Source organism: Larus michahellis, chromosome 1, assembly GCF_964199755.1.
Source record: "Larus michahellis chromosome 1, bLarMic1.1, whole genome shotgun sequence".
Classification (NCBI taxonomy): Eukaryota; Metazoa; Chordata; class Aves; order Charadriiformes; family Laridae; genus Larus; species Larus michahellis.
Genome location: NC_133896.1, coordinates 98,522,749 through 98,550,400, shown reverse-complemented (window position 1 = coordinate 98,550,400; position 27,652 = coordinate 98,522,749). Strand labels below are relative to the sequence as shown.

The 27,652-nt window shown below is 42.5% G+C and overlaps 2 protein-coding genes across 5 annotated transcripts; one reads left to right on the top strand and one right to left on the bottom strand.

Moving 5' to 3' along the window:
- Nucleotides 1–141: 141 nt before the first annotated feature.
- GPR161 (G protein-coupled receptor 161) lies at nucleotides 142–13,814 on the bottom strand. Of its 4 annotated transcripts, XM_074595240.1 has the most exons (9): nucleotides 13,612–13,814; nucleotides 12,900–12,986; nucleotides 12,125–12,158; nucleotides 11,913–12,021; nucleotides 11,404–11,815; nucleotides 10,150–10,874; nucleotides 8,568–8,672; nucleotides 4,878–4,997; nucleotides 142–2,845 (listed from the first exon to the last, which is right to left on the bottom strand). In XM_074595240.1, the coding sequence occupies exons 5-9, from the start codon at nucleotides 11,769–11,771 to the stop codon at nucleotides 2,598–2,600; spliced, it is 1,566 nt and encodes a 521-aa protein (XP_074451341.1). In that variant the 5' UTR covers nucleotides 11,772–11,815; nucleotides 11,913–12,021; nucleotides 12,125–12,158; nucleotides 12,900–12,986; nucleotides 13,612–13,814; the 3' UTR covers nucleotides 142–2,597. The 4 variants fall into 4 exon arrangements, with proteins under 4 accessions (XP_074451341.1, XP_074451346.1, XP_074451333.1 ...); XM_074595245.1 differs by having other exon boundaries at nucleotides 11,404–12,021; nucleotides 13,612–13,725; XM_074595232.1 differs by lacking the exon at nucleotides 11,913–12,021 and having other exon boundaries at nucleotides 11,404–11,912; nucleotides 13,612–13,725.
- Nucleotides 13,815–14,824: 1,010 nt separating this feature from the next.
- TIPRL (TOR signaling pathway regulator) lies at nucleotides 14,825–27,652 on the top strand. The gene is made up of 7 exons (XM_074595188.1): nucleotides 14,825–15,328; nucleotides 18,201–18,380; nucleotides 19,227–19,326; nucleotides 21,528–21,659; nucleotides 22,081–22,176; nucleotides 22,943–23,005; nucleotides 24,644–27,652. The coding sequence occupies exons 1-7, from the start codon at nucleotides 15,228–15,230 to the stop codon at nucleotides 24,791–24,793; spliced, it is 822 nt and encodes a 273-aa protein (XP_074451289.1). The 5' UTR covers nucleotides 14,825–15,227; the 3' UTR covers nucleotides 24,794–27,652.

The following is a 27,652-nucleotide window of genomic DNA, read 5'->3' as shown; positions in this document are numbered from 1 at the left end:
TTCGGCCGTTAAGCTCAATATACTTTTAAAAAGTGAAATATTCAAAATTAATTTTAAGTTGAAATAACAGTACTACAAGCAAACATCACGACCATTAGGAGCTGCAAAGAGTGGTTTTTGGTTTTTTTTTCTTTTGTATTTAAGATGGGGAATACAGTTTTACAAAACGTGTGCCTTTCTTAATCACTGCTGTTGATAATGACAATTCAAGTGAGATAATGACTCTGGTAATAACAGAATTACAGAAAGGTTATATATATAATGTGTGTACAAAAATATTAACAACATTTACACTAAATAACGGATTAGTGAAATTAACACTGACAGCTGAATTCAGCCACGGTGTAAACTGATGCAACTCCACCGATCTGCCCAAAGGCTGAATTCGGCTCAGTACCTGTGTGAAAAACGTGCATTTTACACAATACTAACAATTCTGTGCTCTCACCTGCACCTTGGAATTTTGACTCCTAAATATACACCGTTTGGGGCTACCACCAACTTCGCCACAATCCATTCACACTCACCTGCACCCTTTTCACAGTCAGAGACAACTTTGTTCAGCTTGTTTTGAAGCAGGAATATGAAATAAAAGGGATGCAAATAAAATACTTCAAGCCACCTGAGGCAAGTGTATACCTTAAGGAGTGCTGAGGACTATGAGCAACTGTGATTGTAATGTTAACGACAGCAATAATGACCTCCATGTAGGGCGTTTCCTGGCAAATACTGGGATATTTAAATTTTTTTTTAATGACTGCCCCCAGGTGACAATTTTTCTAATGCACTAGAAGCAAACAAATACAGCAGTGAGGATCTCACTATTATTAGTCGTTTCATTCCTGCATTAAGCAAAGAGCCATCTTACTGGTGCTTAAGTGTTGTTGCTTTAACGGCCCATTCTTAATCAGCAAACCATGTACTGAATTTTAAGCATTCCATTAAATCTTACATGGGAATGTAATGGGATTCAGGCTAGTTCATAAACTCAGGCTGCTTTGTCCAGAGATGGACATAAGCTTATGCTAAAATGTGTTTCTGAGTTGGGAACAAATAGGGTGTCTAAATACAGTACTGGACTGAGGCTCTGCCTCAAAAACAGTTGGCTTCTACGCCTCCAACTAAGTTGCCCGCAGCTGTAATTTAACAAGCGTACACCCAGGTTTTGCCCAGATGGAAACATGCCGCCCTCGATTTCCAAGCAATCTGCAGCAAAAAGTCATACAAACCACTGCTGGGGAAAGCTGGAGGCAGGGGGAGCAGACACAGAGTAAACAAATGCAAATCCTTGGTCCTTAAGTCCATTTGCTCCCCAAAAATTTATTCTACTCATCTACATCTCTCTCGCTTTGAAATAGGCAGTAAGGCAGGGCTGTAACCCCCAACATGGTAAGGAAGGGGCCAGCCCGGGAAGGCACAAAAAGGTTCCTCAAGCTGGGCATTCTCCTGTGATCCACCTCATCCCTCTTTTCCTAACAAACTGTCCCACCTTTGCATCTTCTTCCATTGCCAGTTGACTGTTGCTGAGTTCCCCTTCTTTGGCAAGCAGGGCTGATTGACCCTCCCACAAAGGCCTAACAAGGTAATGTCTGTACAGTGCTTAAGAACATGCAAAGTGCAGTGTAAGTGCCAAATGTTCTTAATTTAGAGATTATTGAATTAATACTCCAAGGAATAGACGCACTGAGGTAACTATTGCTTAAATACTACATTCCCTCACAATTAAAAAACAAAACAAAAACCTCAGAACCTTTCTCTCTAGAAAAGATGAATCCTGAATATAAAGTGGTAATACCTTATATTCTGTCAAGATTACCACAGCCATAGACTGCCCTTTCAGTAAAAGCAAAACTGAGAGAGTTAACTGAAGTTCTCAGAGAATCTAAGAACTCTGCATTGATGATTTCCTCAAATACCATCTCTGTGATATTTCCAGCACAGCTCTGTTTCCACCCATTCCACCTAGAGAAACTGACGTGGCATAATGCACAAACCAGTTTCAGATCCAGCATTCTGATGGCTGAACAGCCAGAAATATCCACTAGCAAGGGTAAGTGGGACCATAATCTGCATGAGCTCTCTGAAAAGTTCAGATTTTGTTTCTTAGTGAAGTCCATCCTCCACCCTTTGAGAGTCTGTGACAGTAAGGTTGTATGTAGTAACCAACGCACAAGCTCCTATCAGAGCACTCCCATCTGTCAAGTGTAAACTGATTATTCTGGTGGTCAGAAAAGAATCCAAGCAATAATGAATTAAACACTGCACATACTTAGCCCTTTTCATTCCTGTATCGGCTTTGGCCAATGATGAACCCAAGATTCAACAGGCTAATGGTCTGGTTCATGAAACCAAACCCTGCATTCCTATGTACTGTGTGACAAACTTAAGACATGGCACAAAAGAGTCAATAGCACCCTAACCAGTAAACAAATACTGCTGCAAAATGCTGATAAAAGTACCATAATTCAGATGGTTTTCCAGTGTTGAAAGAACACTGAAAACATCCCATCAAAGTATTCTGGTTCTGCGAAAACAGTAACAGCTGTAGTAGGTCCCCCTTAGTGGTTTCATTCTGTTTTCTTGCTCCAGTACACCTGTCAAATACTCCCTTCATCGATGCTCTGCAACTGAAGTCTTTGGCTAGGATGGGGCCTGATACCACGCCGGGTGTTCATACTGCTTCCTGGAAGAGTCCGCACAGGGAACAGAGCTCCTGGTAAAGCATCTTCCCCAAACAAACTGATTTTCACATCAGCTTCAATAGCTTTTGCTAAACTGGATGCATAACTGTCCAGAGATTTATGGACTTCAGCTTTTACATGAAGAACAGAATTCTTTGCAGCTTCTGGGGAAAAAAAAAAAAAGGAAATAAAAGACAACATATCAGAAAATTCATAGTTGATCAGCATGGCTGTGCAAATGCTTGAAGACTAATACTTATCATTTTGTAAAGGTATGATCATGCCCTCTGCAAAACAACCACCTTACAGAGCATATTTACTGACAACACCCAGGGTTCCTAAACCACTCTATGAACACAAAGCTTCAGCATGACCTCCACGGGTCAAGCAGAGAAAGATTACCTCCAGTTCAAGTGAAAAAAATAAGATCTAATGAAGCAAAGTGCTCATACACGTATGTTTGACTTTGAATTAAGTGTATGTTGAATGATTTTCTGAATCTGAACCTATGCACACAGGATCTTATGGGTCTGAATTTGTACCCAGCTGAAGTCAACAGCCTGGTTTCTGCTTACTACCTAGAGCCCGGGATTGGGGACAATGGGAATTGTCTGGCATCAGGCAAGAATTCATGCAGAAGACAGGCACAGAACCCTCCGTTTGTATTTCCTCTGCTGTAAGCACGATTTACAGCCTTACAGGGATTCTCAGTGCCTTTGGGCTAAGATCTCACACTTCATCGACGTGAACAGTGCAGTTTAAGAGCTATTTTATAACATGTTTTAAGCCCAGAAAACACCAGACTTTGTGTTTATGGATTAACAGTCCCCAAATTCCAAGGGCTTCCTCCAAGTAACGATTAAAATCAGCAGTCTGATGTCTTTAAGTTTAAATTGGTTCCAGACACTCTGGGGACCCACTTCCACTTCCAGTGGGGAAGCTGTAGAGCTCTCCATGCCAGAGAGGTTGAAGACTGCAGTTGCAGACAGTAGTATACTTCTTCCTAACCTTCTATTACCTAGGATACACCTGCTCTTCAGCGTTGATGTAGTTGCTTTTGTAGCATCTACATACCTCTCTACCCACCAACAATTTTGGGCAACACAGGTGTTCACCTTAAAGGTAATCCTCCAACGAGGCTGCTGAAATAATTTAAGATCTCAGAGATCCTGAAAACCTGAGAGGTATCAGGGAGAATTGATAAACCTGTGGAGAACTTCTGCACTAAGACCTTCCTCTTTCACTGAGCTGCACAAAAAAATAGATGCCTGCCCCTACATAATCACTCAGAAAGGTAACAGGAAATGTATGGTAATGTATTTGTCCAAGGAAATAATCAGCTCATGCTGGGAAGAGGGCAAGAATGAATTTTACTAAGCTGTTTGAAGAGAAGATTCCACAGAGTCTTCTTATTATTTCAGAATCGTAAAAATCAGTCAGGTTTTATTATTATTTGATTCTTAAAGGCATTCTGCTCATTTTTGTACTGTCCACAATCATTTATTTAGTAAATTCAGTTGTTATTACCAAGTCTTCTAGTCTATATTATTGTAACTATCAGCTTAAATTAAACTCATTTTGCCATATTTTACAGATGATCACAGCAACACTTTTCTACACAGAATCAACAAGTGAGTTGACTGGAAAAAAGTGCATGCGGTTCATCTATTTTCATCCATATTTGCTGAGAAACATATTCAGTAAGTGAAGTAAAAGTTAAATAAAAAAAAAGTAAGTGAAGCAGAATGAAATTATATTCAAACCATTAAAGTCTGTAAATGGAAGAATTTAAAGCCTGAGAATGACAAAGTTGAGAGGAGGCAGCAAATGAGAAACACCAGGATAATGGAATCAAAATATGAGGGCAGGAAAATGTATTCCTTGAGAAACAGAAAACAGACTGCAACAGCCACCAGATGAGCAGGGCTGCAGAGAAGATAGTGCTGTGCAACATAAATTATGTATACGCAGGAAATCCCAGCTTCTGACTCTCATCCTTATCTTGAGAACTTCTTGAGAACTGGTAGAAAGACCTGATGTTACTTTCTGTTGTACCTGCATGAATGGTCAGGTATGTCAAAGTAAACAGTGGTCAAAACCACATTTTAAGGTGATTCAGAAGGTCCTGGGAGGCTTCCTGAGCACGCAACCGATATAGTTGGTTCTGAGCATTTCCATACTTACCCCTAGACCCACCTTTAATTTGCTCTACTTCATCTTCAAACGTCACTGAACTCCTCCTTCGAGGAGGACAGATGCAGTGTGGGACAGGAGGGCCATCTGAGCTATAATCTTCAAGAAGCATTGCATCTGTTCCTGAAAAAAAGCAAGGGTTCTCAAGCGAAACAGAGTAGCACTGGGATACAATATTTAAGCCGTGGCAAAACCTTTTCATTATGCAGCAGTTCCTTCAAAAGATGTCTAAACCCAACTTTTGTGAGTAAATTTCAGCTTGAATTAAACACTGCACTGAAAAAGAATGAGGTCAGAGTTTTCATTGAAAGGATTTGGAAATCTTTTCTTGTTAAGCCATCTAAAATCTCAAGCAGCTCCAAAATGCTCAGCTGCAGAGCTTATAATGTCAATAGGACAGCAGACAAAGGTGAAACCTTACCTGCAGTAGGTAAAGGGTGAAGTTGAGGGCAACTTCCCCCATCTCCTGATGAAGACGGAGAGGCTAACAATGGCTACCTGAGAGGCAGACAACCATAGCTGACAAAGCTCATGCTTGTAATCAGACCTGGATGGAAATCTGAACTGGGGAATTTTTCTGTTCAATTTAGTTTGTCTCTAACAACCTATTTTGACTTTCTTGAAGTGTATTTTAATAGGGAAAAACCCCTTGCTGGTTAGGAATTATTTTCATCTGATCTGGAGTAATTTTTTCAGTTTAGGAGTAGTTTTTTTATTTCACCTCCCCGTATTTGCATTGCACCCTTCCAATATAAAATAGAGTTTACAAGCACGAGGAAATTCACCTAGGCATCCTTGCAATACCTTCACACAAAGGGCAAGACTGCAGCCCTAGTCCTCCCTTGCGATGCTGGTCTCTCTGTGTACGGGAGAAGCAAAGCAAGCATTTCTGGGAGACGCTAGGAGAGTGCTGAGTGAGCAGTCCTCAGGGAAGCTGCTGTTGGAAGACACAGCTTGCACACAATCGATACGTGACACTACTTTCAGTCCATTTACTTCTGTGGTGTGACAACAGGCCTAGGACAAAGAGCCTTCGCAGGTTTCATAACTCCTCCAGATGGTGGCTTCACATCCCTCTTCACCCACTTGACTGCTTTTGATCTCCAAATTTATTCTTTTTGCAATAAGGAGGTTTTCCAGCACCCATTTTATGAAAGTGAGACAAAGGCATGGCTGTGGGCATACCTCTGGACAACATACTGCTCCACAGGTCTACTCTTTGCTGACAATTCATTGTGATATAGCAAAGTGATAAACTTTTTAAGGTAAAACTTGTGTGTTCTGTCATACACCTCCCTCTAGCACACAAGAAAGAGAACGTGCTGCTACCCTAATACTCAGTCCCAAATAAACTAACAACTTTCTGTGCTGTTCTGTGCATCAGCTGGGTTTGAGGCTGCCTACAGAAAACAATAGACTCTTACTGATCTCCAAGGGTACAGAACCCACCTCAGAAACAGGGTGTGCTGTTGAGACATATTAGTTGTTTATCTTAAATAAGGAAGTTTTAATTAGATTATGTAGGGTTATAATATGGTGTGATTTATGCTGTTTGCTTAGCTTTACTTAGTATGAGTAGCTAAATTTGCTGAAACCTTTAGTCCGCAATAGAGTTAATTTTCTTAGTAATTTTCCTAGCATCTGGCACAATGCTGTGTTTAGTCTTTTAGTATAAGAAAAACGTTGATACCCATGTTTTGGGTAGTATTTTCCCTAAGTCTGTGACTTCTCAATTCCTCATGTTCTGCCAGCAAGTGCGGGTGCACAAGAAGCATAAACCGGAACATAAGGAGGCTACAACCATCAGCAGAGACTGCACATCAACAAGATAAGAGCAGTCAACAGCCTGCCTACCTGGACACAGAAAAAGAATCCAGTACAGTGTTAGAAGACCCCAGACCAAAAATCACCATTAGACCAAAACGCACATGAACAGCGCGAGAGGGGCAGGTGTGTAGATCATAAGGGTATAATTGCCATGGGATTTCTTTGTTTGAGGTCCCTCCCTTTTCGGAGGCATGCAACCCAGGCTGACCTTGCTGCTATACCTTTCAATGAAATTACTTGTTTTTATAAAAATCTGATGCCTGAGACTCTGCTTCAGGAAACCTAGGGTCATGCCTGAAAAAGGAGGAGGTACACCCAAGAGCGTATGCGTGTGTGTGAGGAGTTGAAAGGGGCATCCATCAGCCCACTGGGGTTGCCCATTGTGAAGGGACCCTGGTCCTAGCAGTTAAAAACCTGGTGGTCTGTGTGAGACTCCTTGAATGGTGCGTGAATGCTTGGGCAGCAGCTTCTCCTTTAACAGTGCAATCGAAGGGTGTCCCTACGAAGAAAGAGATACTTTCTTCCATGGAGCAGAGTGTTAGTGTGTTTTTTTCAAATGCACTAGTTCGGTGCATTTTTTTCAAATAAGGCTAGTGAAGAGACTAGCCGGTTATTCTCACAGGATAGATTGTTCTCCTTGGAATAACTGGTATTAAGGCAGCATTTCTAGCAATTACGACTCTGGTCCCCTACTTGAGTATTTCGTATACAGCTGGCACCACTTGGATTTTTTTCCTCTCTTACTACTTCATCTGTTTTTCACAATGTGAAAAGCCCAGCTTCTGTTTACCAGGGCAGATAAAGATGCAACTGCATCACAGGCCACAGGATCATGTACTGCAGCAGGCAACATTGAAAAGAGACTAAGACTTTAGTTCCTGTTCTTTACAGTTCCTCACAGTAGAGGCAACCAGCAAAACAATATTTCACAAGGGTGATCAACGTGTATCCATTCCTAGACTGTACCCCCTCCATAACAAACAGTGGCACTTCTAACAGCATTAGGTATGTGTTTGGTTTGTTCATTTGTTTAAATTACTCAGTACCATTCCTCAAAAGATGGTAACACAACTTAACTGAGGCAGGTTTACCAGGATGCTATTCTCCTTTGTCCCATAAAGCTGCAGAACACCCACAACAGACATAAAACTATGAGCCTAAACCAACTACCAAAATAAATCCCAGTTTCGTAGACTTCCTTTAAAAAAGTTAAGAAACAAACCTCTAACACCAAGCAAATGTCAGAAGATCACCCTCTGGTGTCTCTAGAGCAGAAATACTCTTTGAAATAACTGGAGCGAAGTTAAGGAATGGTAGTTGAATTAACTGCCAGAAAAATCTAGCCACAGTTCTGGATAGAAAGTTACCAGCAGAACTTTTTTTTTGAAACCATCTTCAGCTGAGAGATCTTAAGTAATGACACAATCATAAGCTGAAACCATCCTAAGTGTTTATGTTTACACTGGAAGATGAACATGACAAGGTCTCTTACAAACTAGGAAACAGAGAAGCACGTTCTCAACAGCACTTTGTTGCTCCGTTCCTTGCAGATACAGGAAAAGTCCCTGAAGAACGACATAGAAACTAAAGGAGAAGGGCACAAAAGCAGTTAGCCCTGTTCCTAAGACACATCATCAAGGGAGTGTCATCATTTCTTGAAGTAAACAGTATTTTGCAAGTAAATATATTGAGAGCAAGGAAGAAAAAAAGAGCAACTACAGCAGTTTTGTTGTAACAGCTGGAACAGATGCTTCACGTCATCCATCCACCAAAAGACATCTGTGTATAAATACAGACTATCCCAGAGAGTTCTGCCAAGTTACAAGTGCAATTTCTGCCCAAGAAAAGAGGGAGACTTTTAGTTACCTGAATCCTGTGAGCAGCTGAAACCTGTGTCTCCTGTGCTGCTGCTGTTTCCTAGTGGCCGCCCACCTGCCATGAGGGCAGTAAGATGAGGAGACAGTCCCAAATCTGTAAGACAGTTCAAACATTCATTGTGTAATGAGAATTAAGGGGACTACAACAGTAAAAAACTCTTTCTGCTCTACTGCATTATTTACTATTCTATGTATAAAACTCACCCTGCTGATCCAGAATGCACAGCATCTGGACTTTCAATCTTAGAAATCCAGTCAACAGCTTTCAGGTATCGCTGGGAGTCTTTCCATGTGGCAAGTCTCCTTTCTACCTGCACCACCTCGCTCCCACTCTTTTTGCAATTGCACTCGTTTTATCAGCCAGCCAGGCTGAACACAGAGCATATGTACTCAGACAGATGGGAATATTTGCCAGACACCTCCTACCCAGGGAATAACCTGGTAGCCACCACCAGCTGTGACAGGCAGCTCATGAGCAAGGTTGGGGCACCAAGATGCCTGACTTCTTTCAAGGATTTCCTTTCCCCAAAACAGGAAGAGAGGATATTCTAGGATTCCTACAAAGGTACTGTCTTTGGATCCTGCTTAAAGATTTTGTTGGGGTTTTTTTGCGTGGTTGTTTTTTTCCTCCCTATCAGTCACCTGACAAATGTGAAGCTGTCAGTTTCTTATCACTTGGAAGGAGAAAGAAAATTCTTGTCTTTTCCCTCCCACTTCAGTTCCCAGTGCATTCATCCATCTCCGGGATACAGATTTGCCAAAGGAAGAAGTGCTAGAGAGCTCTTGCAGCTTGTGATGTGGCTGCAGCTGCAGAACTCCTTCATTTAGATGGAGTCTCTCCCAGGGATTCCAGGTTGCAGAAAAGACAACAGATGCCTTGCTGCTCTCCCCTTTCTTCTGCATTTTAGATCTTCCTTTGCAATTAAATAACTTCAGTTCCTGCCTTTGCATGAAATGTCCCAAGGGACCCCATGAAGATGTCCTGGTTTTGGAAGTGTCTCAACAGGAGCAGGAAAGTGATCAAAAATCAGAATTTCACTGCATTGCTACTTAAAAAAAACACAACCTAACACAAACCAAACTCTGAGACATCAAATAGTTCTACTCTTTTACATAGTTTTACTTTGTTTATGATCTCTTCTTCACAACCATTAAGGCTAAAAATGGAATTTACAGAAATAGTAAGACCAGCGTAACTTCAGTGAATCTCAAGGAGTTGTAGCATAAAGCCATGAATCAAACTATTGGTAATGCTCCAACCTGGGTAACACAAAGTGGTAAGCACTTGAAAGGAAAAGCTTGAGAGAGAAGAAAATAAATTATTCTTGTTAACCTCATCACTATGTCTTCTCTGGCATAGAAAATTTTACTAGAGTAGGAGAAAGAGGTTAACTGCCACAAAAAACCATTCTTCTTTCAAGTGTCTATGACAACCTGAACAAAAGACTGCTGAAACCTCCAGAAACATCCCACTTTGTTTACAGAGCCCTGAGACACGTGAAGCACAGAGAGACATTAAGCATTACTTACTGGTATCAAGGAAGAGTGACTTCTGCAGCCACGCATCTTACCTGTGATCCTATTTGAAATGCTGAATAACCTCGATGTCCTATGTCGCTGAACAAATGACTCGCGATAATAACGATCCCCAAAGCACATTCCTAGTAGTTCCTTGCGCACCGTCTTGTTCCACAGTCCATAAATTAGTGGATGGCAAATGGCACTGGAAAAGGACAACCACGTAGCTAATGTCTCCAAGGCAGGGGAAATACTATTTTTTCCCCAAAGTGCCTCTGACGTAATTACTACCATGTAAGGCCCCCATGTAATCACAAAAGCACCGATGACAACCAAGATGGTTATGAAAGCTTTGCACTGGTTGGCCGAGTAGACAACCCCTTGGAAAGCATTCCTTCGGCTGCCAGAAGACGACGTGGAGGTGCTGGAGTTCTTCCTCCCGTTCCTCTGGGAGTCCTCCTCCACAATGACGACGCTCCCACAGTGGATTTTGCGGGCCTTAATCCTTGCCACGCGGAATATAAATCCATAGCAGATCATCATGACCAGGAAAGGCAGCAACGCGCACCAGATCTGCCAAAAGGCAGTGTAGCCAGCCTCTTTATGCCAGGCCACCACACACATCCACTTGAATTGGTCAAACTCCAAAGACGACCAGCCAAAGAGAGGAGGGAGGCAGCCAATAAGGGAATGTAGCCACACATACACAAGAGCTACCACTGCTCTGTTGCCTGTTATCTTCATCGGGTAAACCATCGGGTATAGAACAGCATAATATCTGGTAGACAAGGAAAGAAAGAGTCAACAGGAGCACAAAAGACGTACAATAAAAATAGAACGTACTTCAATGATGTTGATAGCTAGTCCTCTTTGTAAAACAAGCTCTTTTCTCTAAACCTCAAAGCAGGCTCAGGGACCCTGTTTATAAGAATAATTACATATAAAAATAAGTATCTTTGCAGGAAAGACTGAAAAACTTGGCTGAAGGCACACATGCAGCTATTAAATCTGTCCCTATTTGTCATCATATTTAGGATATAATCTGGAATTTTAAGTCATTACTTCTTGTTTCTCAAGGAGTATGTTATTATACCATCGATAGCTTAAAAAAAACTATAGATGCACGTCCACATTTTGCATTATTGATGACATCGCCGCCTTCTGTATCAAAATTTCACAACGGGGTGAAGGAAAAAAGACATTACAACAGTACAGACCATTATCCACTGCCGTGCTTCTCAGCTCTATGTGAGTCACTCTATGAAACTAGGCAATTCATTACCATTCAGTAGAAAATTGCTGCTTACCGGTCTATAGCTATGAGTCCAAGAGTAAGCATGCTGGCTGAGCTGATCAGCATGTAGAGCAGGGCTGAGAAATTGCACCAAACGACTCCAAAGATCCATTCCCGCCTGATGGAGCTGGTGACAACAAAAGGCAGCACCAGTACAGAGAGTAGAAAGTTGGAGAGGGTCAGGCTGAACACAAATTTGTTGCTCAACGTGAGAAGGTAAGACTTCCGATAGAGGGTGACGACAATCACCAGGTTGCCCAAACAGATGAAAATAGCAATGACGATTATAGCAATGGACTCCGTGACTCTGACCGCCCCGTCTTCCTGCGTGGTGAGGTTCCTCAGGCCTTTCACATTGGTGAGGGAGGAATTGCTGATCATGGTCAGAGCGTGCAGAGCTGGTGCAGCCAAGACATGCTGAGCAGCTAGAAGCAGAACAACGCTCAGAAACATTCAGGCAAGATTTCTTCAAACTCTCTCCAAAGGCGGGAGGCCCTTTTGCCTGCGTTAATTAAAATTTACCTGTAGGATGCAGGAAACCATTTTAGATGGGAAAGTGAAGGGACAGGAAATTGCCTACGGGCACACCAAAGAGGTCAACAACAGTGCCAAGCCTAGAACAGGGAAGAAACTGAAAGACAAAAAGAGGTGGAGAGGGGTAAGCAAGGAAGAAAATTAGAACATTTTACTTTATAATTTTTTAAGGATCTTAATTGTTTCTAAGCCATACTTACCAGCTGTGCATCTCACTCTGTTCCTTCATCTTGGCTGTGAAGAAACAAGAATGGCACTATCAGTCTTTGTTTCTCTCACTTTATAAAAAAAAAAAGTCACTTTTTAAAAAAAATTCTGCCTGTTTATCCTGATTGTTACCTTGTATTCTGCCTATGCAGCATTTGCTGATGGTCTGTGGATGCCTGGCTAGTCATACCCTGCTGACTCTTTCTTAACAGTTGCTAAGTAACATTCAAAGACTCAGGGATCTTTGCGTGCACTCTCCTAACTTCACTTCTCCATGTTCATAACTACCTCAGCTACAGCGGTGATTCTATTTCACTGCCAATATCAAAGGACTGGGGGAACCGGCCTTCTATACATGAGGTTCGGAAGACCCTTCCTTGCGTTAAGCTACGGTCACCCTAGAGAAGTGTTTGAGAACCTTTAGCCCCTGACTTCTCAGTGTTAGCATCCATCCTTGCTGACTCATAACCTTGTTTTGCGAAACCTCGTATTTCTCCCAATTCCTTCACAGCTTTCTCCCCACTGCCTCCAACAGGCATGCCCATCCACTTCATTCAATCCTTCCCCCACCTGCAGGCCACTGAAAAAAAAAAGCAACCACCCAACAAACCCCCCCACCAAAAAATGAAAATATGCAAACCAGAAAACCAAAGAGAGTCCACCAATCAATATAAAGTTGGTATTAGCATTTTAGAAACTCGAAGAGAGTTATCTCGGCTAACTGTGGCAGTGGGCACCCATCGGTCCCCAAGGGCCAGGAGTACTCACAGAATCGCTTCCCTCTGCGCCGTGGCCTCGGGCGGCAGCGATGTCAGGCTGGCGAGCCGCCTTTTTTCCATTTTTATCTGCGCTTTCCTAAGAGCATAATTAAAGACATTACTGGGCCGTGCTTTGTCAAACAGAACTCAGCTCCCCTCCGGCAAAAAGCTGCCTGCCGACTGTTTGCGAGAGCGTTTCTCCTCGAGTTCCTCTCTAAGCGCGCCTGGCCGCCTCTGCCAGCCTTCACCACGATTTGTGCCTCCGTGCAGGGTTTGGGAAGGCGGATACCCCCACCGGGCCGCCGCCCACACCGCTCCCTACACCGGCTGCTCCCCGTGCCCTCACGACCCCGCGGCACCCCGGGGGAGGAGGAGGCCTGTGGGAGAGGTGTCTCTCCCGAGGCAGGGCAGGGCAGCCCGGGACGGGAGGGGGCCATCCCATTCCATCCCAACCCGGCACACACAAAGCCAGCGCTGCCAAGCTGAAGACACGGGATGGAAGGGGGGGATGGAGGAAGGGGGAGGATGGAGGAAAGGGGTCGCCATTTTGCCCCCTCGCTCCCTCCGTCACCGAACAAAGGGCGGGGGAAGGGTCCTGCGCCCCGAGCATCCCTCACACGCACACACCCTGGTCCCGGCCAGCGGGTCCCACCGCCGCTCCCGCTGCCCTCCCTCGGCCCGGCCCGCCCCGCCCCGGCCGCCGATGCCGATCCCGCACTCACCGCCTGCCGCCGCCGCCGCAAGGGCGGGAGGTTTCGGGTTACAGCACTCCGGACCCCCCACAGCCGCCGGCGGCGGCAGAGAGGCCCCGAGCCACGGCCCGACCCTCCCCCGCCATGGCCATGCCCCCACCGGCCCGCCCCGCTGCCTCACCCCCCCTCCCCAGCCTCCCCGCCCGCCATTTTCTCCGCCGCCACCGCCCCCCGCCAAGCGAGGGGGCGGTGCGGAGGCCCCAAGACGGCCGGGACCTGGGAGGGGACCACCGCCGGCCTGCCCCCAGGGCACAGCGGGTGCTGCCCGGGGCTCCTCGCAGCCCTCCTCAGCTGGAAACACAGCGAAACGGAGGGATCCATTTTTAACACAGATCAGGTGAAGCAACTCGCCCCAGTGCAAGGCGGCCGCAGAGAGGGGCAGACCCTCATGGCTTCCTAGACCCCAAAATGTTATCCAAAGATATTGGGAGGGGCTCTCTCCCCCCCCCCCCCCCCAACTGGAGGCGGACACAGTATAAAGGGTGAAGGATAATTAATCAGGGATGCTTGTGCATCCCTAACTCACATCTTTCCCGTATCTTTGCAAGGCCCTTAAGCGCCGGGGATGGTGTCTCTGACCGGAGCTCGCTGTGTTCCGGTTGCTCTCCGTGATGTGGAAGAGATGGACTTTTTCGCGACACGGGTGTCACGTTCCCCCGGCCGCCGTCTCGGCTGGCCCCGGGGCTGTGGCAAGGAGCCGGACCCCACAGCGTGCCCCGGGGCTGAGGGGAGCTCCCGGGGGGTCGGCCTGTCCTTCCGGGGGCACAAGGCGGCAACACAAGCGCCCGGCCATCGCTGCTGGAAGAGTGAGTTATGTGTCGTTCCCCACCAGTTCTACCGATGCTTTTCTACAGGATTTTAAGCTTACCATGCCATCACGTTTTGACATTTTTTTTTTTTAAATACCACCTTTGGGAAGCATTCAAGGAGATCCCCAACCAGCACAGGTGATTCCACACTTAAGCACGCACCTACACCCGTAATACCAGCAGTGGCACAAGGTATCGTTATGTCAGAACTGGGTAATGCTTGCCGAGCAGGGGCCCGGAGCACCGGGGCTGCAGAGCTCCCCATGACCGCTCCCACCCCTCCCTCGGCGAACCCCGCCGCAGGACTCCTGCCTCGGGGCACGGACATGCGGCCCCCGCGGCAGGGACGGAGCCGCCCCTCGGGCTGGGCGCCGGGAATGCGGCTGGAGACACGAATGCCCGCCGGGCGCATGCACAGTTTGCACCGGCTGCTGCAGCTCGGTTCCCTCGGGTGAGCTCGCTGCCCCTTCGCGCAGAGGAGACCGGGGACGCCCCTCTCCCGCGGCGGGCGGGAAGAGGCACCCAGCTCCCCCCACGCAGCACGACGGGTCCGGGGGCGCAGCGGTGCCCAGAGCCCACCACCGCGAGCACCTCCCACCCCGCCTCACGTCACGTCCTGCCGCCGCACAGAGCTTCCCCGGAAGCGGAAGTCCCTTGAGGCGACGGTTCCGGCGGCGCCGTTGCTACCGTTAGGGCTGTACGGGCGGAGGTGGAGAGGCGAGCTCCCCTGGCGCCTCTTAGCTTCTCCTCGGCGGGGCCTTTCCCCTCGCCTCCGCCATGCACCCCGTTTTCCAGAGCAACCGGCGCGACTTCACCTTCGGGCCGTGGAAGCTGAGCGCCGCCCGGACACACATCATGAAGTCGGCGCAGGCCGAGAGGTGTGGGGGGGCGGGGGGAGCGGAGCGACGGTACCTGCGCTGCTGGCTGCTCCTCCCTAGGGCTGGGAGCTCCCTCCCTGACGGCCAGAGATTTAGGGTGCCTTGTTGCCTTGCCTCAGAAAGAAATAGCGTCCACTGGGCGGGGGAGACGCTGTATATTCCGGTAGCTCGGGGGGGAAGGGGGGGTGGTTTTCCCTCTCTTTTTGTCTTGAGAAACTGGTGTGATTTGGGTTACGCGTAGTTGCCAGGATTTTGTTTTTAACGATTGCTAATGGCTATAGAGATCTGTACCTCTGTGGACCGAAGCCTGTTAATTAGTAGCTTGTTTTTCTTAATTACCTTTTGATGGTGATTAAGGTTCTTTTAAATGTTGTCTGCAGATTGTCATAAGCTATTTCGTGGTAATGGCTATTTTAGGATAGTGGATTTCATTAAAAATTTATTATTTGCTTTCTCCTTGTAGTAGTAACTTCTACTGATGCCAAACTGTTGGAGAAGATGCTCCTGTGTCAGCATCAAGTGCTTCAGTCAGATTTGCTAATGTGGAGCTGCACAGTTCAGCTGTGTGGTACCATAGCTGGCCTTGGTGGCCATTGAATTTGACAGATACTTCTTACGTTCAGTTTCTGGAATACATACATGGAAATCTTGTTAGTCTTGTTAAATATGTCTTCATTCATATTGCTTTTAACTTTTCTGAGGGTAATTTGTTTGATAAAGTCCCATGTCTTGAAATGTTATGTTTGAGGGTGTTTTTTTTAATTATAGTACACTGTTACAGTTTAGTATATAGTGTAGTAAAATGTTATTTTTTTAACATAAGTGTTACACTGACTTTTTTTAAAAAACTGAATATCTGCCTTAAAACAGGTAAAAACTGTGTTCCTTTCTTCATCTTTATCCTGTGTTCAGTGCCTAAAACAATCTTCTCAAACCGCTTCTGACTAGCGGTCCTTTAGTTTTTGCAGTTACAGATAAGAAAACTTGAATCCTGTGATTTAGTCATTTTTCTGCAATGAGGATTCAGGATCCAGCTAAGCTGTACCTGTGTCCTGCAGGGGAAGGAGGACTATTACTAGAGTTTTCCATTTTTATGGCATGTTTGTGAGGACTTACTTTGTAGGATGCTACCTCCTAAAAATGAATATCTTTATTCTTAAGATCAGGAGGTTGTTAACTCTTTTCATTATCTGTAAACAAGAGAGAGACTTGAACTGCTAGTCTAGATGCCAAATTGCCTGCTGTACACGTCTTCTGATCTATTCAGTTTCTTTAACTGTAGCTATTTTAAAATAGCTTAAATACTAAAAAATATTTTAAATTTTTCTGAAATTACCTTTATCTGTTTAGATGTTTTTGAGGGGGACACAGTTTTTCAGGATGTGTTGAAAAATGCTGAAAAGTAAAGTTGCAAGAACCACAACACAAGCTTGAAAGAACACAGAGGATTTTGCAGGGTAGGGAAGAGAAGTCCAAAATTAGCCGTTTACCCGTAGGTCTTGGTACCTAGCATGAGATCCCCAAAACAATTCCTCCACTTCAAATCTGAAGGGTCAAAACTACCCAGTTGCAGTGCTTTTAGTCAGTTTCCTTTTGTAATGTATTTTTCTTGGCATCTTGCCTTTTCTATTCCTTGGGGAACATCATTAGTATCTGTAGGAGTTTTATTTATGGCAAATGCATATCACAAAAATCCTTCAGTAACCTCTGTGGGAAGGTGAAGGATTAAATGTGCCGTAGCTGAGAACTCCTTTCTGTGCTGGAGTTCGTCTTTGCAGGTCAAGGGGCCTGCACGTAATGAAATGGAAAAGTTCGTAATGTTCTTCTGCCTTCTCCAGGAATGACATAGTATCTTATTCTTCGGGTCTATGAATTCTCTATTTTTGTTCCAGTTTTGTATGCAGGGACACAGAAATAAACACTTTTGTTCAGGAATGCCTTATTATCCATGTGAAAGTTGCAATTAGGACACTTCCTGCCCCTCCCCCCGGCCCTTATAATTAATGTGCTTCCTAAAGTTTTCTTCTCTTCAGATGTCATGTATTTCTTTTTGATCTTGATAAGTAAAGTAGGTAGTAATAGGGAGAAGTAGTATATGAAGCTTTTTGTTAAATAAGGTCAGTGTGTACATAAAGTGGTGTTATGTGTGTGTATTTATAGATAGTGTATGTATACATACACATAAGTATAAGTAAGTGTAAAGATTGATATAAAACAAAAAGTGAAATAGGATGGTTTGAGACTTTCTGCAGGGATCATGTTTATTTCATTCATGCAGTGTTTTGTTCAGCTGGGGCTGTGGCTTTCATGCATAAGGTTACAAATACCGGCATGTATTCTCTACCAGCTTGGGAAAGTGGTAGAGCACAGTAGTGTCTTCTGCACTTGATTTTCCCCATATTCTGCCAGGGTTGTTTTCAGCCCCTTCTTGTAGGTTTCTGAATTTGGAGCTATGGACCACTGTGCAGTGAATTTAAACTTGCTGACAATGAGTGCTTGTTCCTAAAACTTTTTGGACACCTGCCGAAGTAGTTCTTGGACCATCCAGGGGTTTGCTGCAACAGGTTGAAAGCTGCTACTTCATGCTTATCAGATAGTGTTTTGATTCCTCATGTATGAGACTTTTGTATGAGCCTGATGTAGAAGGAATGTTTTACATACTTTTATGGTGTCAAAGTCACTTTGGATCAATGACTCTGCAATTCACAACCAATTATTAAACAGGGAAAACAACAGAGTTTACAGAACGTATTCATTGTGTGTCTTCTAAGTTACCATGGTCTAAAGAATGCTTATTCCAGAACAAGGATTGCTTTCAATGAGTTATAGCTCATTAGATCTCTCTTCATGGGACTTTTATTTTTCTGTGCAGATTGGCTGATGAATTACACATGCCTTCCCTGCCAGAGATGATGTTTGGAGACAATATCCTAAGAATACAGCATGATCATGGTTTTGGAATTGAGTTCAATGCAACAGATGCTTTAAAATGTGTCAATAATTGCCAAGGTATGATCAAAGTGGCTTGTGCAGAGGAGTGGCAAGAGAGCAGGTACAGTATTTTCTCACCAGTGGGCAAGTACTGTTGTGTTGTATGTGGAATTGTCGTGAAGTAGTTAAAGCACAGGCTGAACTCTTGAAAACCATGTTGCATTTGGTTCTACCATAGATATGGTGTGTAATCACAGAAGACACTTAGCTTTTCTTTGCTGTGATCATCCTCTCTGTTAAATTGGGTCAGTCGTATTTTTTCAGTTGTGTCTTGGCTTGCTTAAAATAAACTACAAGTGTAACATGGCTTAATGCTGTTTCTGTTTATTCAAACTTGTAGAGTGTTGAGCATTACAAGACTGTATCGTGTGGCATTTCAAAGTGCAAAGTGCTGTACATGTTCAAACTCTTAGCCTTAGGAATATAACAGAACAATTACCATGCATCAAAACTAATTTTACTGTTTCGTATTTGTAAAATCGGTTGCAAAAGCACCTGGAAGTAAAGCACAGAGAAATCAAAGCTGTCATGAAAACTAAGGCAAATAGCAGTGTTTATGATTGCACTGTGTTGTCAGCAGATTGCTTTCTGCCTACTTAAAGAAAAAATGATCTTGAAATACAAATTTTTCAGTAACATCAAACTAAAAATCTTTATTTTTGACTCATAGGACTGGGATTGTGTTAGCACAGGAATTCTGGTAACAGTTTTACAATTTATTATGGAAACAGATGTTGTGAAAGAAGCAATACTGTATGATTAAGTCTTGACGTCATCATTGCAGCACAGACAATGCTGCTGGTTTTCTTCTTGAAGTGTGTGGGAATTGTAATACATAATCTTATGTGAGGTTGTAAGTTTTTAAGAATTACTACAAAGCATGCTGTTTTCTCTTTCACTTGTTGAGGAGTGAGACTGAGCACACTAAGGAAGTTGTCAAGCCATATGATTGGACTTACACAACAGACTACAAAGGAACTTTGCTGGGAGACACTGCAACATTAAAGGTAACCATTTGTCCTTGTTAAATGCTGATTGCATATTGTTTCAGTCAAACAAAGCTTAGAAGCTGTCATAGAATGGTTTAGGTTGGAAGGGACCTTTTAAACATCATCTAGTTCCAACCCCCCTGCCATGGGCAGGGACACCTCCCACTAGACCAGGTTGCTCAAAGCCCCATCCAACCTGGCCTTGAACACTTCCAGGGATGGGGCATCCACAGCTTCCCTGGGCAACCTGTTCCAGCGTCTCACCACCCTAAGAGTAAAGAATTTCTTCCTAATATCTAATCTACATTACACGCTTCCAGTTTGAAGCCGTTACTCCTTATCATATCACTACATTCCCTTGTAAAAAGTCCCTCTACAGCTTTCTTGTAGGCCCCCTTTAGGTACTGGAAGGCTACTATAAGGTCTCCCCAGAGCCTTCTCTTCTCCAGGCTGAACAGCCCCAACTCTCTCAGCCTGTCCTCATAGGAGAGGTGCTTCAGCCCTCTCATCATCTTTGTGGCCCTCCTGTGGGCCCGCTTCAACAGGTCCACATCCTTCTGGTGCTGAGGATTCCAAAGCTGGACACAGTACTCAGGTGGGGTCTCACCAGAGCAGAGTAGAGGGGCAGAATCTCCTCCCTCGACCTGCTGGCCTTGTGGTTTTTGATGCAGCCCAGGATGCGGTTGGTCTTGTTGACTGTAAGGACACGCTGCTAGGTCATGTTGAGTTTCTCATCAACTAACACCCCCAAGTCCTTCTCAGGGCTGTTCTCAATCCATTCTCCACCCAGCCTGTATTTGTGGTTGGGATTGCTGTGACCCAGACGCAGGATCTTGCACTTGGCCTGGTTGAACTTCGTGAGGTTCACGTAGGCCCACCTCTCAAGCCTGTCAGGGTTCCTCTGGATGCCACGCCCCCCTCCAGTGTGTCAACTGCATCACACAGCTTGGTATCATCGGCAAACTTGCTGAGGGTGAGCTCAATCCCACTGTCCATGTTGCCGACAAAGATGTTGAACAGCACCAGTCCCAGTACTGACCCCTGAGGAAAGCCATTTGTCACTGGTTTCGACTTGGACATTGAGCCGTTGACCACAATTCTTTGAGTGCGACCATCCAGTCAGTTCCTTATCCACCGAGCAATCCATCTATCAAATCTTACAGCTTCATAGTTTCTGACTTCAAAGTATAGTTTGGGCTTTCCATGTCTCTCAGCATGTTATCCTAATCAAATTATGGCTTGTTTTCAGAACTTAGTTTTTTAAAGCATTTTACGATTATATAAAAGGGTGCCATTGTGTCCCTTAGTGAAAACTTACTCAGAGAATAAAGCACATGAGAATCTGCAGCACTTGCTGGATTCCCCTCTGCAGCTCTGAGCTCCTCACACCCAACAGAACTACCAGCTGTGTAATTCTCTAGTACCGTTACTCTCTGTTGCTTGCCAGTTTGCGTAAGCAGATATGTAGATCTGGTTGCTTTCAATGGCTTTATATTTTTCTGCAACAGTAACTTCTCATATCTAAACTGACAGGCCCTCCCTTATCTTTATTTTTTTAAAATAAGACTGAAGTTCCCAGCTTCTATTTACTGTATACAGATCTCTTGCTACTAAGCAGATAATCTATATTAATTCTCTAGGATTGCATTAGTTATAGATCACTTGAGTTATCCTTGAATTAAAAGTGCAGCATAGAAATAAATGATGTCTTATTGGCCTGCAGTCTTCAGGCAGTGGAAGTGCTTGAGTGTATATGGAGATTGTGAGATGGAAAATACACGGGTACTTGATTTCCATGGAAAGGTTTTATTCAAATCCTCTGCAGGGTTTGTCGTTGGCTAAAGATACTAAGTGGATGGAATACTACTTATAATGCAGAACTTCTCATTTGTATGTTAAACATGAGGCATCTTCAAGTATTTTCAAATACAGAAAACGAGCAGAATTGTTTGCAGCTGAAGCCCTACTAAGCCTATACCCAGAGGGTACTTTATTCAGAATTTTCCACTCTTGGTTTTTGCTTTGATCAATGTTTCCTCTTGGAAACTTTGGGTTTAATTTTAACTTTTCCTCTTAGAGTTTTGGTATGTTTTAAGCTTAGTGCCATAAAGGTTTTTTCTTTCTAAAACTAGCAATTGCAGGATTTAAAAGATCAGGACAAACTTTATGTAGTTTGGCAACAAATCAATATGCCAGCTCTTCTTCATCTTTTTCTTTAGGTTGTTCCTACAACAGAACACATAAATACAGAGAAGTTGAAAGCCAGGGAGCAAATTATGTTTTTTGAAGAAGTACTTCTCTTTGAAGACGAACTTCACGATCATGGAGTATCAAGTTTGAGCGTAAAAATAGTGAGTACTAAGAGGTGTATACAAGATGCTTGGTGAATTGGTTGGTTAATGTATGCAAAGTACAGCCACTTTTTGTATGTTGTTCCTTCTGGGATTTAAAGTTTAAAATACAGAGTTCTTTATCCTCACTCTTAGAAATATAATCTTACTGAAAACCATGTTGGCTTGAAATCTTCCTGTCTGTTTCTTCAGGGAACAGTCTTTTCCCTCTTTCCTCTTACTGTGTCCTGCCTAAGAACCTTTTGAGACCTTGTCTGGCGCTGCTGTCCAATAATAGCTGTAGCATAGCAACAGCCCAAATTTTTACTTTAGCACCAAAAGCTGCTCATACTGTCTTTCATTGTGAATATCTAATATGGATAATTGCATAGTTAAAGGAAAACTTTGTAATATGCTAAATGGAACATCTTCATTTTTGCAGAGAGTCATGCCTTCCAGCTTTTTTGTGCTGTTGAGGTTTTTCTTGCGAGTTGATGGGGTACTTATCAGGATTAATGATACGAGGCTTCATCATGAGGTAAACCCTTATTCGCCATCATGAGTATTTTACAGACACTGCCTTGCCATGTTACTTTCAGAGAAGACCTGCTGATATTCCTGTAATTTAATGCTGATGTTTGGGGGCATAGAAGTTACCTGAACTGAACTTTCAAGTGTATTTTGTTACTATGGTGGTGCTGAAGTAGCAACAAAATGCTGGATGCCATGGGGCTAGGTTCTGTATGAGCAGAGTAGGCAACCCTTATGTGAAGTAATCTTTTAAATATATTTGATAAACGCATATTAGAGAGGAAGTACAAGAGGAAAAATAGGCAACAGTAAATGGTGTGATATTGTTCTTATCCTTGTCTTCAAGTAAATGTTTTATGGCTTGTCTAATAAACAATGGCAAGTTTTAATTTGCAAATAACTGTCCCTACTACACTGAGTTCTAGTATCTCCTAAATAATACAGAAAGTAACAGTTGTGGTTTGCTTATTCTGTCTAGCTCTCTGTGTACTGACGTAGCAGTTCTAGCTGAGTAAAAATTAACAAGCATATTCAGTCATAGAATTTTTTTTTTCCATGCATGCACACAGAAAGGTGACTTTTGGGAAAGAGAACATTGCTAAACATCTTTCTCTGTCTTCATGAATTTGAACGTACGTTTCTGCTCCCAGGTGAAAATCTGTGGTCAACCAAATTCAAATGCTTATTAAATTTCAGTTTATTTAAAATGCTTATTTTGCATTTATACTAGATGATAATTTTGCAATTAATTTTTGCTGGTTTTTTCCCATTAGGCGGACAAGGCCTACATGTTGCGAGAATATACATCCAGAGAAAGCAAAATATCAAGTTTAAAGGTATTGTATTTCTTAAATATTTTTTTTCTGTCTGCTTTTTAATGTTTTTTTTATGGTCAGCATAGAAAATACTGTAAGTAATTTTTTGTTAGGTTTGGAATCTATACAGAGGAAAAACCTTTTTGCTTGTGCAACATTTATTGCAGATTTCAAGGCAGATTTGCATTTGTAAATGCTCAGATCCATTAATCACATGACAAGATACGGGATTGGGTTACTTTTTCTCCTTTGGAGTTAACAAGATTTTTTAATTTATTTTTTTTTTCCATAGAACTATTCAGCCACAAAATCAGGTAGTCCACATCCCGTGATGCTAAACTTCATGCGTGTATGCTTGCAAGTAGTATTAGGGGTTAAGATCTGTTTGGTAATAGACTCATTCAGTTTTTCTCAAATAAGTTTAATAGCCCACCTTAAAACTCTAGAAAAGGCTCAGAATAATTTGTGGCACATTTGGAGTTGCAGCTGTTGATTTTTATTCTTGACTCAACACCTGATCTTGGGCATTCTTGATACTTTTCCTTCTCCCTTGTTTTTCCTGTAAAAGTGTTTTCACCTGTAAAAAGTGGCTAGTGTGTTACTAACCTTCTGAGGGAATGTTTTTCTTTATCAGGAAAGGGACGCTGTATAATTTCTTAACAATACATGATCCCTATAAACAGGACTAAATTCAGACATGAGATCTTTGATAGTTTTGTGGTTTTTGAAATATAAATCAGTGACCTAGGTTTTACTTCACCTCATGTTTAAAAATTACCATCTACGCTGTTAAATAATTTTTAATGCCTATTGTTATAGAAGGGAAATGCATATAGCTTTTCAGTTCCCTAGATCAGCTTGCATAGGTGAAGTGAAAAAGATTCCTGCTTTACTTAGGTTTGAAATAATTGAAACAGCAGTATGATTCCTTGCGTGTTAGGGGTAGCCAAAATACAGGTTACCTTTGAATAGCTCTGGCTACACTTCTTAAAGAATGATGTTAAAAACTTTGAAGGTGTTTTGCTCAGTATAGATTTTATTTATTTTTTTCATCAAATATCTTGTATGCAGTGAAGTTGTCTACAGGAATCTCTAGAGAAAGATATTGATTAACTTAATGAAACCACCTAATTTCTTCAAATATGAAATTAAAATCCAATGAGTTTTAGTATTTCATACAATTTTTTGTGGTGGACTTCATAAAACTGAGATACATGTTGAAGTATATCAGTTATCAATAGCTAAATCTGAGCAACTCCAATTAATACATTGCAACGGCTAGAAGACATTAGACATGGGATCCCTTGTACCCATCCTCGTCTCATGTAGAACTAGACTCTCAAAACAACTGTTTGTTACATTCAAATGATAAATATATATTTTTAAAAAAACATTGTAGCTGTTCATAAATGTCTCTGACTTTCTTGTGCTCCTATAATCTGCTGCTTGAAAACATTAAATACCTTTTCTTAGCCTATTGATCCACACAAGGAGTAAAAGACTGTATGTATAAGGTAAATTTTAATAATTATACCTCACTTCAGGTGTTTAAATCAGGTAAATTATGGATCAATTACTTGTAAAAGTTTGGGGTTGGAATACCATTTTATTTTCTCCTCCTTTCATTCACATGTTTCATGTAAAATTTTTGTTTCTTAGCACGTTCCACCTTCCCTGTTCACGGAACCTAACGAGATCTCTCAGTACCTACCCATAAAGGAGACAATCTGTGAAAAACTAGAATTCCCAGAGAAGCTGGAGCCTAAACCAGAAGCATCACTGGAAACCGTGTGTGTTAAGTCTAAATAAATGTGACTTTATATGGACTTGAAGTACACTGGAGATAATGTGATCATGTAACCATTGCCATGGGGGGCGGTTTCACTATGAGTGGAATAAAGAATTTGGCTAATTTTTCTGTAGCCCTGAGAGAAAACATTTCAAGCAGGTTTTGCTAATTGTGTTTTTTGTTTCTTTGTTTTTTTAACCTGTATCTGGAGTTAATGATAGACTGGTGGTGAGTTACAGTCTTCAACATCATTGGAGAAAGACTCTCACGATTAAAGAGTCTGGGTTCTGGTTAGTTCACCAGTTAGGCAGGAGTATTGTACGGACCCTCCACCACAAACACTTCTATGAAGATTTTGTTATTGCTGCTTCAGATACTAAGAGACTACTGGAGTCATAACATTGGCATGATTTTATTTTTATTGAGAAATCATCCACAGTAAAAAAAAATAAAATAAAAAAAATAGATTTTTCCTCTGCATTTATTTTGAGCTGTCAATCCTAAATGACACATTTTGCTTGGCTTCCCCTACTGTGGGCTGATAACCAACTTAATTACTTTTTGGAGTCTCTGATCCAGACTCTAATTTAAGAATATTCATTTCATCTGAGGATACGTTTAAGGAGCAGAAGAAAAAAAAATTGTATTTGTTTGACACTATATAAAGGTAAAATTACCTTATTTGTGAGGCATTAACTCCAGAGCAGGACAATGCTGGAGGCTGACACACACACACTGGTAAGTCTCTTCACAAATACTAGTTTAATCTGATATCAGCCAGATTTGTCTAGGCAGTTCTGGAGACTATGACTTGGGGTCTTTATGCTGCTACGGTCACATACTATATTGGAAATGTGTTGTACTGTATTGACCTTTTGTTGGACGTATCGGATGGTGCCTGTGTATGATGGTTATACTGCCCTGAGAGCGACACTGCTAAATTGCAGAGTGGCTTATGGCTGGGAAAGAGAGGGATGTTTAGTCTCTAAAGCCTAAAGGATGCTGGTATTTGCAGTTTGAGAAACAAGATCCAATATAGCCTTAGAAGGATGCTAACATGTGTTCCGGCTACGTCATTTTGGTTTATTTTTAAAATTCTTTAAGTTCTGCTATTAATAGAAGTGCGATCACATGTATAGTCATGGGTTTATCTCAACACTTTGTAGATTAAATATTTGTATTGCTTTTGGAAAGCCTAAATTATGTGAATGGTTTGGCCTAAGCCTGGGGGAGCTAAATAGACTTGTCTAGGTTTACTGCTCACGCTCAATGAAGTGCAAGAAGCAAATGACTGGCGAAAAGCAGGCTTTGCAATTTAAGGTGATGGCAGATAAGAATATGTACACATTCTGACGTCTTGGAGCTTTTTGTTAAAAATCATATTCCACACTACATGGCTTAATACAGACAATCCACCACAAAACCTGGTATTTAACCAGGTTAAATGGTTTTCACTTAGAGAAGACCCTGAGGTTTTTAGGAAAAAGTCTACTGCCATCTAAGTGACTGTTTTCTTAATAAAAACAAACAACACATTTTGTTTTACTTTTATTTGAGGCAGCCTGGTCTAATGAATTGATCATAAGGTCGAAAGGCAGGAACTAACTGCAGTTTTTCCTGTGTCACTGATTTACTCTTAACCACAGGGAAGTGACTTCTCTGTCCCTCAGTTCCCTCTATGTAAAAATGAGGGTTAATACATGCGTGCCTCACTGAGGGTTTGTGAAGATTATTTTGTAAAAAGTTATTGATTAGTCTATTTTATCTTTCCTGACTACACCTTCAGCCTTATTTTTTGAATCCTTTGGAAGGGGTTACTGCAAAAAATCTTATGGTCCATAGGATAAAATGAGTGAAGAGAGATGAAATTAAACAGTCTCTGATAGAAATTATTATCAGCCGGACATGATCTGGGTGAGTGAATTTATGGCCGCTTTGAAATAGAGGTGAGGTCCACTATATTCTCCATTAGAGTCCTAAATTTTGTTGGCTTTTTCCGTCTTCCTGCACTTCCAGTGTCAGGATGAAGAAAGGGCTGCAAATGAATGCAGCATGGAAGTGATCAAAAATTCATTTGTTAATAGGAGATTATTTACGTCCACTCTAGTGATAGAGGGATAGGGGGAGAGTGAAAAGGAAGGGAACAACAAATGGCGGTGAAGAGAGATTTTGCTCGTGGAAGTAAATCATGGCACTTCTTTTATTCTAAACATGTATTATTTTACATGCCTTAAAAGGCTTATAAAAACACACTTCAAAGCTGTTAATGACTGAGAGGAGAGCTGATATAGTGCTAGCATGAAGGAAGCTATATCTGCATTCTTTAATTAAAACTGATTTGGGTTTGGTCAACAATGCTAACATTAAGCTCCACTGGGCTAAAGTATAGCGGCGGGGGGGAGCCCACAGAATTGACACTTAGCATTGGAAAGGGTGCTGTGCATGTTTAGCTTATACTGTGTATTTTATCTTGTCCATCATACATACCAATTTGTGACCTGTTGATACAGTTGTCTCGAATGGACTTGAATCCTGAATATATAGATATGTGGTATCCATGTATTTTGGGTGCAGTGCATTTAAGTGGAACACATATGTTGGTGAAATCACAAGAACATGTTTAGGAAGTTACGGTTACTACAAAGTAATAGTTGGAGCACTTTGTGGCTCTCTAATACCACACAGATTATCAAGAAGCAGCAGTATAAACTGTTGTACCACAAGTGCTCTGGTACAAGTTTTTCCTTGTAAAAGTACCACTTCAGATACATAATCTTAGGGGGAGGGAGTGGGGTGATTATCCAGCTCTTTTGTGGCAAGTTTAACATGTGGCAGTTTATATTCCTTCTTGTATGTCGCTAAATAAAATGTACCAAACA

Coding starts and splice junctions, on each gene's coding strand:
- GPR161 (XM_074595245.1), bottom strand. CDS start 11,843: ATGTTTCTGAGCGTTGTTCTGCTTCTAGCTGCTCAGCATGTCTTGGCT. Junction 8,673..10,149: donor CATTTCAAATAGGATCACAG/GTAAGATGCGTG, acceptor ACTGTCTTACAG/ATTTGGGACTGTCTCCTCAT. Junction 4,998..8,567: donor CAGCTGCTCACAGGATTCAG/GTAACTAAAAGT, acceptor GCTTTTTTTCAG/GAACAGATGCAATGCTTCTT.
- TIPRL (XM_074595188.1), top strand. CDS start 15,228: ATGCACCCCGTTTTCCAGAGCAACCGGCGCGACTTCACCTTCGGGCCG. Junction 18,381..19,226: donor GAGGAGTGGCAAGAGAGCAG/GTACAGTATTTT, acceptor TCACTTGTTGAG/GAGTGAGACTGAGCACACTA. Junction 22,177..22,942: donor ATACGAGGCTTCATCATGAG/GTAAACCCTTAT, acceptor TTTTCCCATTAG/GCGGACAAGGCCTACATGTT.